The sequence below is a fragment of the Sciurus vulgaris genome (genome assembly GCF_902686455.1).
Source record: "Sciurus vulgaris genome assembly, chromosome: 14".
NCBI classification, from domain to species: Eukaryota; Metazoa; Chordata; class Mammalia; order Rodentia; family Sciuridae; genus Sciurus; species Sciurus vulgaris.
Genome location: NC_136475.1, coordinates 6228990 through 6246341, shown reverse-complemented (window position 1 = coordinate 6246341; position 17352 = coordinate 6228990). Strand labels below are relative to the sequence as shown.

The 17352-nt window shown below is 52.8% G+C and overlaps 1 protein-coding gene across 3 annotated transcripts; it reads left to right on the top strand.

Annotated features, from left to right (window-relative positions):
* Nucleotides 1-261: 261 nt before the first annotated feature.
* Nucleotides 262-14656, top strand: IL1RN (interleukin 1 receptor antagonist). 3 transcript variants are annotated; one of them, XM_079110356.1, is made up of 5 exons: nucleotides 262-361; nucleotides 9654-9705; nucleotides 11391-11479; nucleotides 12437-12549; nucleotides 13671-14656. In XM_079110356.1, exons 1-5 carry the CDS (start codon nucleotides 352-354, stop codon nucleotides 13884-13886), a joined length of 480 nt encoding a protein of 159 aa, XP_078966482.1. In that variant the 5' UTR covers nucleotides 262-351; the 3' UTR covers nucleotides 13887-14656. The 3 variants fall into 3 exon arrangements, with proteins under 3 accessions (XP_078966482.1, XP_078966483.1, XP_078966481.1); XM_079110357.1 differs by lacking the exon at nucleotides 262-361 and adding an exon at nucleotides 9216-9513; XM_079110355.1 differs by lacking the exon at nucleotides 262-361 and having other exon boundaries at nucleotides 9530-9705.
* The last annotated feature ends 2696 nt before the right edge of the window (nucleotides 14657-17352 follow it).

Genomic DNA, 17352 nt, shown 5'->3' with positions numbered 1-17352 from the left:
CCAGCTCACCTAACCCTGTGAACCCAGCTTGGTTTTCCACAAAGAGTCCCGTTTTATGCAGATAAGAACCAGTTTGGCTTCTGCTGCCTGAGTCACCCTTCTGGAAGCTGAGCCTGTCTTGGCTTCGGTCACCAGCGGGCCCACCTCCTCCTGGGGCTGGCTGGCCCTGCTTGGGTGTGTGGGAGGGGCCGCTCCCTCCCCGTGTCCTCAGGTGGTCAGGAGGGAGGGGAGCTCTACCCAGCCAGGTGGCACAGGTACCGCCCCCAAGCTCCTTATGTGAGCAGCGCGGTCTGCAGCTGGAGGCTGAGGACCTCGGAAGACCTGGGGAGACCTGTATCCAGTCGGGCCTTCATGGCTTTAGGTAAGCTCCTTCCAGTCCCATTTTTTGCACCTGAAACCTGGGGAAGCGCTGGTGCTCACTCAGTGCTCCCAGACCAGGCGCGAGCTTCCAGAGGAACGTCAAGGCGGGAAACTCCAGGCCCATCTGGGAGGCCGAGCAATGGTGGAGTCGCGCTCAGCGGCCGCGCCCACTGCGAGGAAGCTCAGGGAGCCCTGGAGTCAGCTGGTCAGTGACAGAGCAGGAAAATTGGAGAAATGGCTCTGTAAGATGAGGGGAAGAACAGCCCGTGGCCTTGAGAGATACTAACAGAATCCTGCAGTCATTCCACGGTCCGTGGAGACGGCAACAGTGGCCACCGGGAGTCCCAGCAGAGGGCTGACCCACGGGAGTGCAGGTCAGGGGCCAGAGTCGCGTGCGCCCCTCTTTCTCTTTCTTCCTCTTTCTCTCTCTCTTTCAAGAAAAGGCAAATATTCTGATTTCATTGTGAGTAGTACTCTGGTTACACCATAAAGCGAGCAGGTAAAATATTTGCTCTGTGAGTCACTAGTGTTTAACCTCTCATTAGGATATGTGTGGGGCGAAGGAAAAATCTGAGGATTGCTGATCTGAGAACACAGTTTCCGTTTGCATTTATCTGGCCCTCCTGAGCAGACCGTTTCTCATTGCCTGGTCTGGCTTTCCTGGCGTCGGAGGAGACCGGCAAACGCTCAGGGCTGGGTGGACAGGTATGCTCACACTCCCAGGAGCTCCTTGCAAGCCAGACGCCCTTTACACGGCTGGTCTCCTTCTGTCCTCATGGTGCCACATGAGGAAGACCCGTTACTGTTCACATTTTCAGAAGAGGAAACAGACATAAATTAAGTAATTTGCCCCAGCCAGACAGCCAGCCTAAGCCCAGCTGACTGCAGTCAAGTCTGTCCCCCATCCAGTTCGCATGCCGAGGCTGGAGGAGATCACGGGAGGAAGGGCTTGGGAAGCCGCAGCGGAGATCCCGAGGCAGCAGATCCATCCCTTCCCCAGGCCCAGTCCTCTCTAGTGGGATGCGCCAAGATGCCAGCTGGCGGTCTCATGTGGTTTTCTAATGTGTACAGCGGGATGCTGGGTCCACGTCAGAACCAGACGGTGATACGTTGTGAAGAAAGCACTATACTCAGAAATAGTCCTTTCAAAACAAGGGGTTGCTGGGGGCTGAGTCCCTGCCTGTGTGTGCAAGGCCCTGGGTTCCACCCCAGAGCTGCAAGATTGACCCGGCACACAGAGGTACTACACAAATGAGCACGAGCTTGACCTGGATCGAATTCAGGAAACCAGGACCAGCAAGTACCAGTACCCAGGGAAGACACCGCACTCCCTGGCAGAAGGAAGCACAGTCTTCCTCTGCACCAGGACTATGCCAGGCAGAGAAGAGAGCAGCTGGGGACGTGTGCGGTTAGATGAAACCTGGCAGAGAGGACAGGAAGCAAGGATCGGGGGCGCTGCATACACCCGCAGTCCTCAGGCCTTCCGCACCTGGCCTCTGCTTCCTCTGTACAGCCAGGTCCCTGCTCACCTCACAGCTGAGGTGCATGAGGAGGAGGGAGGGGGAGGTGACATGAAGAAAAACGTACATGCTCTTGAGGACCCAGGTTTGAAAATGGCTTTAAGCTACTCCATGTTGATAGTGTCTTGATCACGCAGCTGGAAAACATTAAAGGTGAATGGCTTCGTTGAAAACTAACTCGACCAGAGTGACGGGTGTTGGCTGCTGTGATTGATAGCTGTCGTATCGGCTACAGTCTCTTTTCCTGAGTGGAGACTCGCTGTGGTTTTTGGATACTCTTGTGTTTCTCTCTCTCTAAATGGATCACATCTCTGCCAATAAAAACAAGCTAAGTTGGCATGGGACGAGGATAAGAAGTTAATTGTGTCTGCAATCTATGGCAACAGCCATGAGAGGGGACTTTGCCTTTCAAGATTTCATAATTTAGAATGAACAATGAATGCACACCTATAATCCCAGTGGCTCAGGAAGCTGAGGCAGGAGGATCGCAAGTTCAAAGCCAGCCTCAGCAACTTAGCAAGGCCCTAAGCAACTTAGCAAGACCCTGCCTCAAAATACAAAATGAAAAGGGTTGGAGATGTGACTCAGTGGTTAATCAATCCCTGGTGCCTGGGTTCAATCCCCAGTACCAAAGAGAGAGAGAGAATGAATGAAGAGTAGTCCTGGTTTTTCAGAGATGGAGAGGTTTACTGAGATGAACTTAGAGTAATAAAACTGTTATGGTTTGAATCTAGAATGTTCTCCAAAGGTTCATGAGTTGAAGGGTTGGTCCCCAGTATAGCAATGTCCAAAGGTGGGGCATTGGATCATGAAACCTCTGACCTCCTCACTGGATGGATAATTTGAAGGCATTATTGGGAGGTGGGACCTGGTGAGAGGGACTGGTCCTTTGGGAGCATGCCCTTGAGGACTGTATCTTGTCCCCAGTCCCTTCTTCCCTTTTTCTCTCTGTTTTTGGGCTAGCATGAGCAGAGCACCTTTCCTCCTCCATGCCCTGCCGCCATGATGGTCTGTCTCAGCTCAGGCCCAAAGTCATGGAACCAGCCAACCATGGATTGAAACCTCTGAAACTAAGAGCCAAAAGAAATCTTTCCTCCCTAACTGGTTCTTGTCAGCAATTTTTGTCACAGTGACAAAAAAAAAAAAAAAAAAAAAAAAAAAAAAAAAAGCTGACTAACAAAAAAGTCAAATCCTGGGCTGGGGCTGGAGCTTAGTAGTAGAGTACTTGCCAGGCGTGTGTGAGGCACTGGGTTCGCGCCTCAGCACCACATAAAAATAAATAAATAAAATAAAGGTATTATGTCTATCATCAACTAAAAAAGATATTTAAAAAAAAAGTCAGACCCTGTAAACCAGGGCAACTGGTCATTAAGGACACAGGTGAAGAGCTTGCCCCATGACCCATATAAGGGTTTTAGACTTGATCTTTCCTTACTAAAAAAAAAAAAAAAAAAAAAAAAAAAAAACAAAAAACACCCTCCTCCAGCTAAATAGTTGCTCTAAGCAGTGTAAATTCCAACCAAAAGGACACAATTCTTATTCTGCCAACTCTGCAGTGGCAGAAAGGAGAAAAGCAGCTTCCTCTCTGGCTGACTTCAGTGTGGGAAGGACTGACCAGACCGTATTCAGATCCCAGCTCACTGGGGTCTGGAGAAGTGGCTCGATCTTTCTGAGCCTTAAGTTCTTTCTCTGCAAACGGGTGCTGGCATGTCCCCGGTGTGCAGCTGGTGCGAGGACCAGGAGGTCGTGTCACAGGCTGGGGTACAACCCAATGGCAAGGTGTGCCCAGCGTGGCCGAGGCCCAGTCCGATCCCCAGCAGAGTGGGCGACCACACAGCCTCCCCTCCTGCGAGCTCTCACCTTCCCCCTCCCCTCCTGCCTGCAGAGAAGCTGTCTTGCAAAGTTAACCATCAAAGCCAAGAAGGCAAGAGTGAACTCGTACCTCCAGAAACTTAAGAGAACTTGACAAATGCTGACTTTTCATACCGATCTTATTAAACCCATGGGAGTAAAAACCATCTGGCAAGACCCAACTTCAGAAAGGATCCGCTGGACATTTACTATTTGGATCTGGAAGGAGAACAGCTTCTTGCAAACAGCAAGCCATAACGGTTGGTTCCTACGCAAAGATGGCTCATTCTTTGTGCGTTCTCATTGCAAAAAATTCTCATCGCAAACAGCGAGCCGTAAGGGTTGGCTCATACACAAAGGATGCTCTGCTGCAGCCAGAAAAGCAGATGTGGTCACTCTGATGTCAGCTAGCTGAGGGCTGTAGCTTGGTGGGCAGAGATGCCCTGGAACCCGGTCTCTGAGCCTGGCCTATTGCCAGGGCACCTTCCAGTGAACTGCTGGGATGTGGTTAGAATTAACTAGTACCTGGCAGGGCTGACTGGGTGGACATGAACAAAGAGAAGACATCAAATTATACTGTGGGGCTTTGTATTTTTTCTTCCTTTTCATATTAAAATAAATATTCACGACTTGGAAGGAACAACCAGAGCGTGTGTACCATTATCTTAGTAAAAGTTTTCAAAGTTTGGGCAGCATTGCCTGTCCTGGGGGTGTGTGCTGAACACTCAGGCATGACTTCTGGGGAAGACGTGAATCCAGGGTGCACACTGCCCGCCAAAGCCACGTATTCACATCCTATCCACAGTGCCCGGCTGATACACTCGCAGTTTCAGGAGGCACCGTGGAAAAAGTTTGCACCCAGGTTCAGTAAGAGTTTCTGATAAGCTGGATTGATCAGTGAGGATTATTTTCTGCGAGGGTGAGGGGACTTCTGGGGAGAGTCACTGGTGTGGAGAGGAAGGAGGTGGGAGTTGGAACATGTAGAGATGGTTTCTCTCGAACGAATGCTGAGCAGCCAAGTCTCCCTGGTGCTGCTGGGTGCTGCCCGCTGGGGAGTCTGGTTCTGCACCTGTCTCCCCCACTCCCCTGCAGTGAGTCACGTCAGTGGCTTGAGCTCCTCTCTGGTGGGAGGACTCATACCACAGGAACCAGCAAATGCTGCAAATGGACACTAGCTCAACACTGCCCTGCTCTCAGGCTTAGTCACCCTGATTCAAGGCTAATCCAGCTGTCTGCTGTCACCAGGAGGCTCTTAATACAAAAGAAATCTGACACCACACTGATTCAATTTTACTAGAGGTGAATTCCCAGCTCCGTGGGATGACATTAAAGTCCTTCCTGCCCTGCCCTGCCTTGGTGGTCAGTTCTGCCTCTACCCTCAGATGACACTCAAACTCCAGCCATCCCAAATATGACCTCAGCTTCCACCTCTGGCTAGGTTTTTCAGGGTGGACCCTCTGGGAAAACATCTAGAAGAGTCGGATAAGATACATTTCTGAAGGACGTGTTTGAAGGTACGAAAGCTAAAGGATCTGCAGGGGCCCAGGGAGGTGGGGTCGGCACAGGGCCTTTTGCCAGGGCCATCTGCAGGTTTCGAAGGCTCAGCTGGGTTGGAGTAGCTCAGTAGTAGAGCGCATGCTCAGCGTGGGTCAGGCCCTGGCTCCATCCCCAGCACCGCACCCACCAAGCTCAGTGGAGGATTTCTGGGTCTTCCTTGGTGGGGGCATGTGGGTAAAGTTTGTATTTTATGCTTTATTTAGGAGGAGGGGCCCTGGCAAATCCCACCCAGTTTGGGCTGGAACCTGGAGGGTAAGAAGCGGAGGGGATTTCAGCAGCCCTCTCCAGCAGGGAAGCCCCCCTCTGAACCATCTCAAGTGGTGTTTGGGTAAAGGTCACCTGGAGCTGTAGAACTCCCCACCCAACTTCCCAGCAGGAGCAAAGGAACTCATTTGAAGTAAAGATAGCTTCACTCAGAGGCGCCAATGACCTCTATAGTTTTTGACATATAGTGCCCATCAATCAATAACAAGTAATCAGTCATGTTGTATCAACAAGTTTTGTGTTACTACAATGAAACACTGGAGACAATTAATTTATAGCTTGTGATTTTGCAAGTTCTGGTCCAAGATCAGGTGGTCCTGTTGCATTGGCTCTCTGGGAAGGGTAACAGGTGGCAATTGCAGGGAGTGTGTGGCGGAACAAACTTACCTCACCAGCCAGGAATCAAAAGGCAAGAAGCAAGAAGGGCCAGGGGGCAGGAGTGCTCGCCTGTTTTCCCAGCAACTGGGCAGCAACGAGTTCAAGGCCAGCCTCAGAAACTTAGTGAGACCCTGTCTCAAAATTAAAATTAAAAGGCTGGGGGTGCAGCTCAGAGGTAGAGCACTCCTGAGTTCAATCCCCAGTACTGCAAAAATAAAAATAAAAATAAAAGATTAGAAAGGATAAGGAAAGGAAAAAGCAACAGGGAGAAAAGGGGCTGGGTAGCTCAATTCCCCTTGGGTACACCCCTCCAATAGCCCAAGAAGCCCCAGCTCCAAAGGCTTGCTCACCTCCCATAGTGCCACCCTGGGTCAAGGCCTCCCCATGAGAACCTTTGGGGAACCCTCATCCAATCCACAGCAAGACGACCTGTGCATCGAGGAAAACAGACAGCAGGAGACCCAACGGGCTTGCAGATGATGGAGTTGTTAACTTCTAAAAGACCCGTGTATAATGTGCTCAAAGATTTAGAAGGCAAGATAGAAAATCTTGGCAGAAAACTATGAGCATACAGAGGAGGAACCAAATGGAAACCCTAGAATGGAAAGATATAATTAACTGGATTGAGAAATAGCGAAGGCCGCTGAACACTCCCCATGTGGCCGGGCTGCGCTGGGCACTTCACAGGCAGCCACAGACAACGTGGGCAAAGACGCCCTCCCACCTCCTGCTGCAAAGGCACGTCAGGGCTCCCAGGTCCCCTGTGGGACCCTGCTGTCTCCCAAGACGTGGACAACCTGACTTCCATCTCCTGCCTCGACGGAGCCCCTTTAAGCAGGTCCTCATCACTTCTGAGATTGCCAGTGTCTGCAAGCATAGGGCTCAGTGTCTAGCAGGCACTAGATCCCAGGTGACCAGAAGCCCCGAGGGAGTCACCAGTACTGATTCAGAGAGCAGAGTCCTCAAAGTGCTGTGATCATTTAGCTTTATCCGGGAAGCAGAGCTGGGGGCTGTGTACCTAGAACTGAGAATAGTTTAGTCAGAGATGCCCTGGGGCAGGAATCACAGGGACGCCGGCTGTTCTGGGGCAATAAATGAAACCAAGAGTGGAACTGTGGCCAGAATCGTGAGGACGGGGAGAGAGCTTCCCCTTCCCCTTTCTCGGTCTCCTCCTTTGGGCAGGGGAGCAGGCTCTCGGGACTGGAGCCAGAAAGGAGGGAGGCTCAGTACCTAGGGAAAGGAGCAGGGATCAGTACCCAGGAACAGGAGGGTGGGTCAGGATGCAGAGCAGAGAGCCTGGGAGTGCAGGGCAGGCTGTGGGGGCTGGGGCAGGGTGACTCATCACTCCCACTTTACCTGGGGTGGAAGAAGTGCATGTGATCTTTGCTGCTAGGGTACTTCTCACGTGCCGGGGTCAGGGCCAAGGACATCATGTGCAGCCTCTTATTCATCCTCATAGCAAACCATGATGTGCTTCTGTTATTAGCCCGTCTAACAGATAATGAAACTGGTCTCCAGAAAGGCTGGCTCACTGCCTGAGGCGACCCAGGCTAAGGGAGGATTCAGGCCCAGCTGGGCCACAGGGACTCCCTCCCCACTTGCTGCAGGAACAGGGGAAAGGACACAGAGCCTAGGAAGTCCAGGAGCCCAGAGCCCTGTTTTGTAGGAGAAATCTCTTTCCCTTTGAATTCAAATTGGGGGTCAGAGAAGCAGTTTACCGAGGAGACCCCATGTAGGCGAGACCCTTCCCTGGAATGCTGCCTGAGGGTAGGACCAGGGTGGAGCCCCCCCCCCCCCCAGCCTGGTGAGCCACTTCCCTTCCATCTTGAAGGACGTGTTTTGAGAGAATGTTAAGTTAACATTCAGGAGGGCTGTAGCGAGCCCAGGAGAGCCAGGCAGGAGGGAGTATGTCACAGCCAGGCTGGCTGGATGCCCTTCTGCAGACGTGACGACAGCGTTATGCACCCGATGATTAATACCTGTTCCAGAAATCTCAAACCTTGGCTCAATGAATTCTGGAAGTGACCAATAACTACACCAGGGCTCGGGAGAACAACCAAAACAAACAGAGGAACAGACAGAACAGCCCTGCAGGCCCTGAAGCTAGGGGCTAGTTTTCTACGGTTTCAAAGAGGCCAAAGGATCCACTGGAGGTCACACAGCTTGTGTGAGGACAGTGCAGGGACATGGACAAGCCACCTTGCCTGCCAAAGCCATCACCCAGGGTGAGCTTTGCAGACATGTTCATTTGCTCTAAAAGAGGAGCTCCTTAGAGACTCAGGAAATTCGTTTGCAACTTCCTGGGTCGAAGGATGCAGCCCTCATTTAGACACAGACTTTGATTCATTGGTTGAAAATAAAGTCAAATGCATCCATATCCAGCGTGGTTCGAGTTAGATGACCCCGGGCTTCGAGTTAGAAGACCAGGGATTCTGGACATACACTTGGCATTAAGAAGCTCTGTGGCCTGGGGCATGCCCCTTCTCCTTTCTGGGACTTTCTGGGTCTCCTTAAAACCAATGGGATGTTTGGTCCCTAACTTTCAATAAGTGCTCTCTAACCTCTGATCTAACAGAGCCAAATCTGCGTCTGCAATGACATCTGCCATCACACAGAGCCCCCTTCAGCCTTTTGCAGCCATAAACATGGAGCGGGCTTGCCGTTTCCTGTTTAGGATACTGGAAGACAGGAGGTTCATGTTTATCAACCCAGCGTGGGCCAGGAATTTCCCCTTCCTTCCACCTGCCTCCCTGCTGGCCACCTGCGAGGAGGACACTGTCATGCCCATGCTGAGGCCCAGATACTTGAGGTGACACGTTGAAGGTCACACAAATGGCCCATGGCAAGTGCAGAGGTAGAATCTGGGCCTATTTCTATCCAAGGGCTGAGTTCACTCCATTTCTCCAAGACCACGACCTGAAAGCTGCGGGGAGCAGGGAGAGAGTTGGCTTGAGAGTACCTCTCGGAAAGGACTCGCTTTGCTCTAGAACAGGGGTCAGCAAACTTCCGGCCAACTCGGGCCGCCCCCTGGTTTGTAAATAAGTTGTGTTGGAGCACAGTGTGACTTTCCTGTTTGCAGACGGTCTCTGGCTGCCTTTACAGCGGGACATCTGAGCTGGGTAATCACATCAGTCTGGACGTCCCAGGAAGCCCCAAATATTTACAATCTGGTTCTGCACAGAGTGTTTGGCAGTCCCCTGCCCAAAGTCCAGCAGGCTGTCCCTCCCTCAAAGGACACAAAGTGACATGACACAATCCCGTGCGCTGGGAGCCCCGTCGCTGGGCTTTACGGTGACGGGGCCATTTCTGCTCCCATCTGATTCAACAGGTGGCCCTCAGAGCGCCTGTCGGGCAGCGGAGGGCCTTGACTCTCTTGGCTCCCTTCTTCCCAGGAATGCAACCAAGGGGAAACAGAAATCTTGATTTTGGGGAAATTGCACAGGGGAAGAGGGGAGGGCACCAGTTACGACACCCCATTGCGACACGCCGTGGGGCCGAACGTGACAACAGCAAGGGTTTCTCGTTTTGGAAATGTGAGGGTATTTCCGCCTCGGAGTGAGACTGGCGGCAGCAGCCTGGCCCGGTGAGTGACTACTTTCTTTATAAGCAGCCACCCTGGACCGCAATGGCAGTCCCCACTGCCTTGCGGCGGCCACAGGATGGACATCTGCAGGGGCCCCTACAGTCTCCTAATCTCTCTTCTCCTCCTCCTGGTCCACTCAGAGGCAGCCTGCCGCCCCCTGGGGAAGAGACGCTGCAGGATGCAAACCTTCAGGTAAGGGCTGGGGCCACAGGGCCAGAGACGGAGGCGTGGCACAGCCATCTGGGCTACCGGCTCCCTCCGCAGGCCCCTGGAGCTGGGTTTGGGCAGGAAAGGGGTGTGCATTGCTGAAGATCAGCCTGCTACGTGGAAGGTCCTGGGGCTTGTGTCTTAAAGCACCCCAGGGGTGTGAGGCAGGACTGCGGCTCAGCTCACTCCCAGCTCCCCCGCGACAGACGCTGGCAGAGATGCTGGTGTTTGGGCCCAGCAGAGCCAGGTAGGTGGGCAGGACATGGACAGAGACCCGCACTGACTGCTAGTGGCCTCTGTCTGTGTTGACTCGTTGGAGGGCTTCACTTTGCTGGTGCCTCAGTTTCCCTGCTCTGACATGGGGTTCGTGATGACTTCCTGCGTGCCTTATGATCTGTCATGAATGCAAAGCAATCGCACAGATCATAGGGTGACAGTGTTCTGCAGGCTGGGAAGTGCCTGGAAAGGATTGTGAGTTTTAAAACTGGGTCAGGAGCCTGGGGCGAAGTCAGCACTAGTACAAATGAGCTTCTGCCTGTGCAGGTCATCTGCCCCAGGACTCTGCCCTGGGAGGGAAAGCATGTTCAGTGATGTCCCTTTCCAACCCTGGGTGTTTCTGGCCCAAGGCTGCAGGTTGGCACTCAGAGTGTGTGGGTGTCCGTGCACATCCCAAGAGGAGTCCCTCCCTTCCCATGCATAAGACTGTCTCCTCATGAACTTACCCTCGTATCAGCTGAGGGTTCCAGAAGGGGCCTGGGGTCCTCTAGCAGGGATGTTGAATCCCTTCAGACTGAGACTCATCTGGGAACTAAGGATAATCAAAAGAAGTCCAACGCTCACACGTGCACAGCACGTTGGTTGGCCTGAGGACCCCTCCCTGAGCTGGTGTGCTGCTCAGACCCCAGGATAGGCAGGTGTCGCAGGAGACACTTTGCAGGTGAGGAGATGAGGTGCTGGCCAGGCTCTGACTACTGCGTCTCAAGCCGCCAGTCCTGCTCTCAGCCACGGGACCCTTCACCTAGGAGAGAGGATTGGGAGCCACCAACAGGTCACAGTTGAGGAAGCCAACTTGTCCCCAGGGACAGCTGCCCCTGCCAGACCCAGAGCAGGTCACCAGATAGGAGAAAGTTCCTAGCAACAGACCCTCCTGATCCAAGGCTCAGAGCGAGTTAGCTGCAAGTTGTCGTGTCCCTAGAAATTCTTACACTGAGCTACAGAAGACCTCGTCTCAGGCGACTGTTTACATTGAAATGACTGAAAATATGACTCAAAATTCAAGTCCTCTGTTACACCCCCCTACCATTCAGGAGTCAATGGGTACATGTGGCCACCGTATTGGGCAGGGTAACTATAGGGTGTTTCTGTGTCCCAGGAGGGTTTACAGGATAGGGGTGCTCTAGAGAAAGCTCTACTGACACAGGAGGTGCCTGAGCTGGGGTCTGGGATGAGGAGGGAGCTGAGGAGATGGGTAGCAAGGAGCTTTCCACTCACCAGCTGTGGGACTTGGTCTGTGAGCCTCAGTCTTCTCATCCATGTTATGGGTATGGAATTCTACACTCCTGGTAGAACTGGATGCAGATTAGGGGACTCTGGGGGACACAGGAATCTGTTGATCAGTGGGCCCCACACACAGCAGGTAGACACTCAAACTGGGTTCTTTTGCTTTTCAGGATCTGGGATATTAACCAGAAAACCTTCTACCTGAGGAACAACCAACTAGTTGCTGGATACTTGCAGGGACCAAATATTAAATTAGAAGGTGAGTCGTTCTCAGGGAAGCCAGTGTTTTGTGGGCCTCTGCTCACTTTGTCCCCAGAGTTGCAGCATTGCCATCTGCCCCTGCAACCTTAGGTGCCATGTTCTCATCCCTGCTGAGTAGGAAGCTGGGGAGACAAGACCACTAGAGGGCACACAGAACCCTTCCCTTCCTCCTGTGCTCATCAGACCTCCCATGTTCCTGTGTCATTCAAGGCCAAGCCTCCACCAGATTAAGACCCCCCTATGGAAATCTGGGCCATGTCCCACGAATAATCATGGACACTACACCCATCATGGTCTAGTTCACACTCCAAACAAGCTGGATGAACTTGGGTGAACTTCACGGGCTTCCTAGTTTTCCCTTGAGTAAGGTGAGGGCAGTGGGGTGGAAAGACTTGAGATCCTTTGAGCATGGGCATCCAGATATTTTCACTTCCCATTTGGTAGGTAGAATGGTATTGTCTCCACCTCCTCACCTGCCCAACCCCTTGCTCTCTGCCCTGCCTTACTCAGAAAGAATCAGAGACCAACCCTTCCTGTCCTGCTGGTAATTCTCCCCATGAACATGCCAAAGCACAGGGAGGCTGAGATTCTCCTGCTACATGAGGGCATGGGAAAGGTGGGTTCCAAGTCCCCAGGCTTCCCTGGCATGCCACTTAATCTTGTGTGCTCCTGTCTCTGACTGTTGGCAGCAGGGTTGTTGACCTGGAGCACAGGTATCCCAGGAAAGTGAGGGAAGAAAATCACTTGAAGCAGATTCTAGAAACTCAGCCTACTAGGAGTAGGTAGTATGCTTGGTTTGATCTTCTTTCTGGATGCAGACCAGGAAGGTGGGGCCTCCCTGTCCTTCTGATCTTGGATTTTAGTTGGGAAGAGGAGGCAGAAAAATATCCAGGGTCTCATCCACATCTCTGCTTCCTCTTTCATTCTCTTGATGCTCCTCTCTGCTCTTCCCCAGAAAAGATAGACATGGTGCCCATCGACCCCCGTGCTATGTTCTTGGGGATCCACGGGGGGAAGTTGTGCCTGTCCTGTGTCAAGTCTGGTGATGACATCAAGCTCCAGTTGGAGGTAAGGATCCGTTTTTAGGAATCAAATCCCTCTAAAATCCAGTAGCTTAAAGCAGTTTGTTCTCATGATTTTGTGAGTGGACCAGGATCAGCTGGGCTGTTCTGGTTCACACGGAGGAAATGTGCTGGGATTCTCCTGTAGCTGCCTTCCACTGTGAACTTGACCAGTGCTGAGTGTCCAACATGGTTCCTCACCCTCTAGACTCTCAATGTTCAGAAGTTAGCTTGAGCTTCCTCACAGCATGTCAACTGGCCTCCATGAGGGATTATTCCAAAGAGACAAACTTGAATGGGAAAGAGCCTATTGAACTTCTACTTGCACGATCCTAATAGTAAACAGCCAGACTTGCAGGCTAAGTCTGGACCTGGCTTGGGAGGGGACAGTCCAAGAGTGTGAATGCTAGGAGGGGGCTCGGTTCATTGGGACAACCAATATGGTACTTTTTCACTGATCCTGAACCGCCATGGGCCACAGCATGGTTCAGGGGATTCCAATGCACTTGAACCTGCCCTCTTTGAGCAAAGACAACCTTCAGGACCTTTCTCTTCCAAACCTTGTCTATTTGACTTATAGGGATCCCATTTGACCCTTGCTATTCCCTGGTCTCCTGCAATAGTAATGGGTTGTCCCCATCTCGGGAAAGGTAGCTTTGTCTCAGGGGCTTCTTGGGCAAGATATTAACCCAAATGCAAGGGTCCATATCTATGATGACATCACTTCCCTCCACCAGGAGACGAGGAGACTTTTTTGGAGGGTGACAGCTGTTCGGTATGGAGTAAGGTTGGGCCAGGATGTCTCATGTAACATCTCAAATGAGCCTCGAGACTCTGCCCTCTTCTCCACCACCCACGCTCCTTGGAGGCTCAACCCTGGCAGAACCCCAGAACCTCTGTGGATGGGGTCTGTGTCCAGCAGACTTCCTGGCCTGCTGGCCATCCACAGTGGCCACATTTCCAAAGTCAAGTTGTGATGAGGGGCCAGCTGTTTGTATCAGTGCTGTCCTAAGAGACCTGGGACCCATGGTCTCTGGGGTCTGCAGGCAGCATTCTCTGGCGCCGACTCTGGCCCCTCAGGGGCTACGGCATGCTGAGCGCAGGCCCTCAGCTTCTCTTGACTTCCAGGCAGTCAACATCACCGACCTGAGCAAGACCAGAGAGCAGAACACACGCTTCTCCTTCAACCGCCTGGACAACGGCCACACCACCAGCTTTGAGTCGGCAGCCTGCCCAGGCTGGTTCCTCTGCACGGCTGTGGAAGCTGACCAGCCCGTGAGCCTCACCAACAGGCCTGAGGACACCCTCGTGGTCACCAAGTTCTACTTCCAGGAGGACCAGTAGTGCTGGCCAGACCTGCCCTTCCACACTCCCAGGACATCACTGGCTCTCGGCCTGTCTGTCCACTCCTGCCTGGGGGCTCCTGGCCACTGTGGGGTTGGAAGAGGGACCTTTGCAGGGTGGACTATGGAAAGAGGCACCAGAACCGGGCAACAGGACTCTGCCTCCAGCCTCTTGGCAACCCCCACCTCCATGCTGCCTCCAGAAAGATCTTTCTAAGTGCCGAAGGGATCTGCAGCCCCTGCTCAAAGCCCTTCCGGGTTGCCTCTGACCTCTCTCCCTGGGTGAAATGGTGGAATCCAGGCCACCTGCCCCTCTGGGTGCCCTCTGCTCTCCTCCCGTGGCCCCATCCACAGGCCATCCTCAGGTCACACACTGCCCTCCCCAGGTGGCTTCCTGACTGTTGCCAGCTGATGCTGGTCCTGGGGAAGTTTGCTCTTGCTGGTTTTGTTTTTGGTGTTGGCGGTGAGACCCAGGCCTCACTGTGCTAAGGCACCAGTTCTTCCACTGAGCTACAGCCCTGGCCCGTGGGAAGGTCTTTCAGGGTCTGCGGAAAGTAGACACCGAGGAGTTCATGGCTACATGTGTTGACCAACTTTACTCCCTGTGAAGGAGTTTGGAGGTTGTGTCCCTTCCGAGAGGGACTGGGCATTAGGATGTTCCTGCACTGTGAGGTGACGGAGAATGGGAAGGCAGGTGGCCCATGGACCTTATTTCCCTTCTTTTTGTAATGTCCCAAATTTAAAAATTAAATGTTAGTGGACTGTGTTGGACCTTTGTTTCTATCCTTTTTGAAACATTCCCATATTCTGAGCCCCTCTGCCCAGCCCCATGCTCTGTCTGCACTCCACGTAAGACCCCCCAACTCTGCACTGGGCAGATGTGGCTCCCCAGTCCCTCCTGCTTGGCCATCCTGGGCGCTCCTGACCGGAGACTGAAGTGGAAGCTGGCTGGGCCTCCGCCTGGCTCCCCTCCAGGCTGCAGGCTTCTCAGAGTGGGGAGGGGACTTGTGTGTGTCTCAGTCCTGTGGGACCGAGCCTGGCCTTGGCAGGCACTGGGCGAACAGGTGCTGTGTGCATTGGGTGGAAAGCTTACTCCTGTGACGTCAGCGATGTTACGATAAACCTTGACAATGCCAAATGGGTTGCATGTGTCTGTCACCCTGTGAAGCTCGGGGCCCTGGGGGCTGGGGGTACAGACAGGCCAATGGTCTTTCTCTCTCCAAGAGACTCTCCTCTGGGAGTCCTTTCCTCCTTGGTCCTCACTCTCACTGGATTACATGGGAGCAAATGTCCCAGCTTGGCAGGTGTGGACAGCATTGTCCACAAAGAGCCCCAACCTGAAACACACCAATGCCCGTCATATGCATCCATCAGGCACAGCGTGACACTCCACAGCAAAGAGAGTGGACAAGCCACAGTCAGCGGCACCCAACGTGACAGGTGAATCTTACAACTGATGTGGGGTCTGGGAATCCCAAGGGCTGTGAGCCAGGTCCAGCCAGAGGTTGCAGATTAGGAACAGGCGAGTCAGTCCAAGGGATGGTCAGGTGAGCTTGGGGAGTCCAGCCAGACCCGTGCTGTCCTGCCTGCTGTGTGTGCACATTGGCATCAGCTCAGATCTCAGGGCCTTGGTCTTCTTATCTGTCAATACAAAAGAGAGATAATGCAGAGATCAGAGCTGCCTCTTACTCTGCCATAGCCCTCTGTGGTTACTGTGATTAGTCCTGGGAGAGCCTGCGTGCACAGGAATCTGCCTTAAAGCCCTGCCGCTCCAAGTGTGGTCTGTGGTCAGCACCGTCAGCATCACTTGGGAGTTAAAATGCAGACAACACCCGGGCCTCACGCCCGACTTCGCAGCTTAGGATCTTCGTCTTAACCAGACCTCCAGGTCTGCAGTTTGAGAAATGCTGCTTTCAAATACAGCTCCCTCGCAGCATGTAAGCTCTGACGTGTTTATCCAAATGAGTCCTACGATTCCAAACGGTTCTTGTCCTTACTACCTTGTCCCAAATCTCCCTCCTCCTGCCTTTCTTTGACTCCAGGTGTTTCTAAGGGAAATCTTTAGGTTGTCACCACCTGCTAAAATATCAGCCCAACACAGGCAGGGGTTTCTATCTGCTTTTTTCCATTGCGTGTCCCAAGTCCCCAGCTCTCTGCACTCATTGGCTGCTTGGCAATCAGTGACTTGGCTACCGATTTATCAGTAGGGATTCAAGGGATCCGGGGCCTAGCTAGGAAAAGGCGCCCACTGGGTGATGCCTGAGGCTCTGGCAGGTGTGCAGTGGGAAAAGTTCCTCGTGGCAGGGGTCTGTCCAGAGGTCACGGTGCAGCGGTGGGGGAGGGCAAGGGGCCTCCCAGGGAGAGGGAACTGGCGGGGGCTTGCATGCCCAGGTGAGGTCATTCAGCAGTACAATGGGGAGTCTCTGCTTCAGAAGGCTCCAGAGGGCAGCAGCTTGGGCCAGGTCCTTGTCCATGTCCCTGGGGACAGCTTGGAGCAGTAGGCAAAGCAAGCAGCTCTGAATGGAGAAATATTCGCTATTTGGACTGTATTTAAGCCACTAGAAGTGAAAATATTTGTTTGGTGGGTGTGGAGTTTCTAGCTAATGGATCCGGTCTCAGCCTGCACACAAAGGCCAGCTGTGGCTCATCTATACGATATAAGGATGGAAGGTGGCTCAGGAAGCCAGGCCTGACTCGCAGGCCAGGCTGGTAGGAGGCAGCCCAAGGGTGACTAGGAGGCAAGAGGGTCTCAGGTGGGAGCACAGAAAGCACAGAGAGAGACCCGAACAAGCACCTACGAGGAATGTCCTCACCACAGAATCGAGAACACGTTTGGAAATTTCACACAGGCTTCCAGACTCACAGTCCAGTCAGCTCCCCGGTAACCTGGCCACGGTCCAGCAGCCTCTCCTTCCTGGGTCCAGTGTTCTCACTCATAAAAGGAAGAGACTGGACCAGATCTTCATTTGATGCCAATACCTGACCTCCCCATCCCCGCAGAGATTCTGGTTCACTTGGTCTGGTGGCCTGGGTGGCACAGGACATTTCAGCCATGGCTGAGACCCTCTGGGGCCTTGAGGCCAAGTCCTCCCAGCTGCCCCTGCCTGGCAGCGTCTGTCAAGGCAAAGGAGGCAGATGGTCTCACTCTGGCAAGGGCTCCTTACCAAGTCAGCGGTACAGTTTAACTACTGGTTAAATTGGGCTGAAGGTAGAAGGTTTTGCACTGTCTCATTCTCAAGGCTGGTTAAGACTCTTCGAGGTTCACTTTTCATTTTCTTTTCTGTACAAACTGTGCTATAGTAGTAGGTGCTAAATTGGGGTATACTTTCTGTGGAACTTGGAGAAACCAAATAATTCTGTGTTTCCTCTTTGTGTCACATGAAATCCCTAAAACACAGCAGCAAATCTCAACAAGTTAATGTTAAACTTTGTTCCCTGAGGAAACTTTGGGGATTGTGAAATAGATT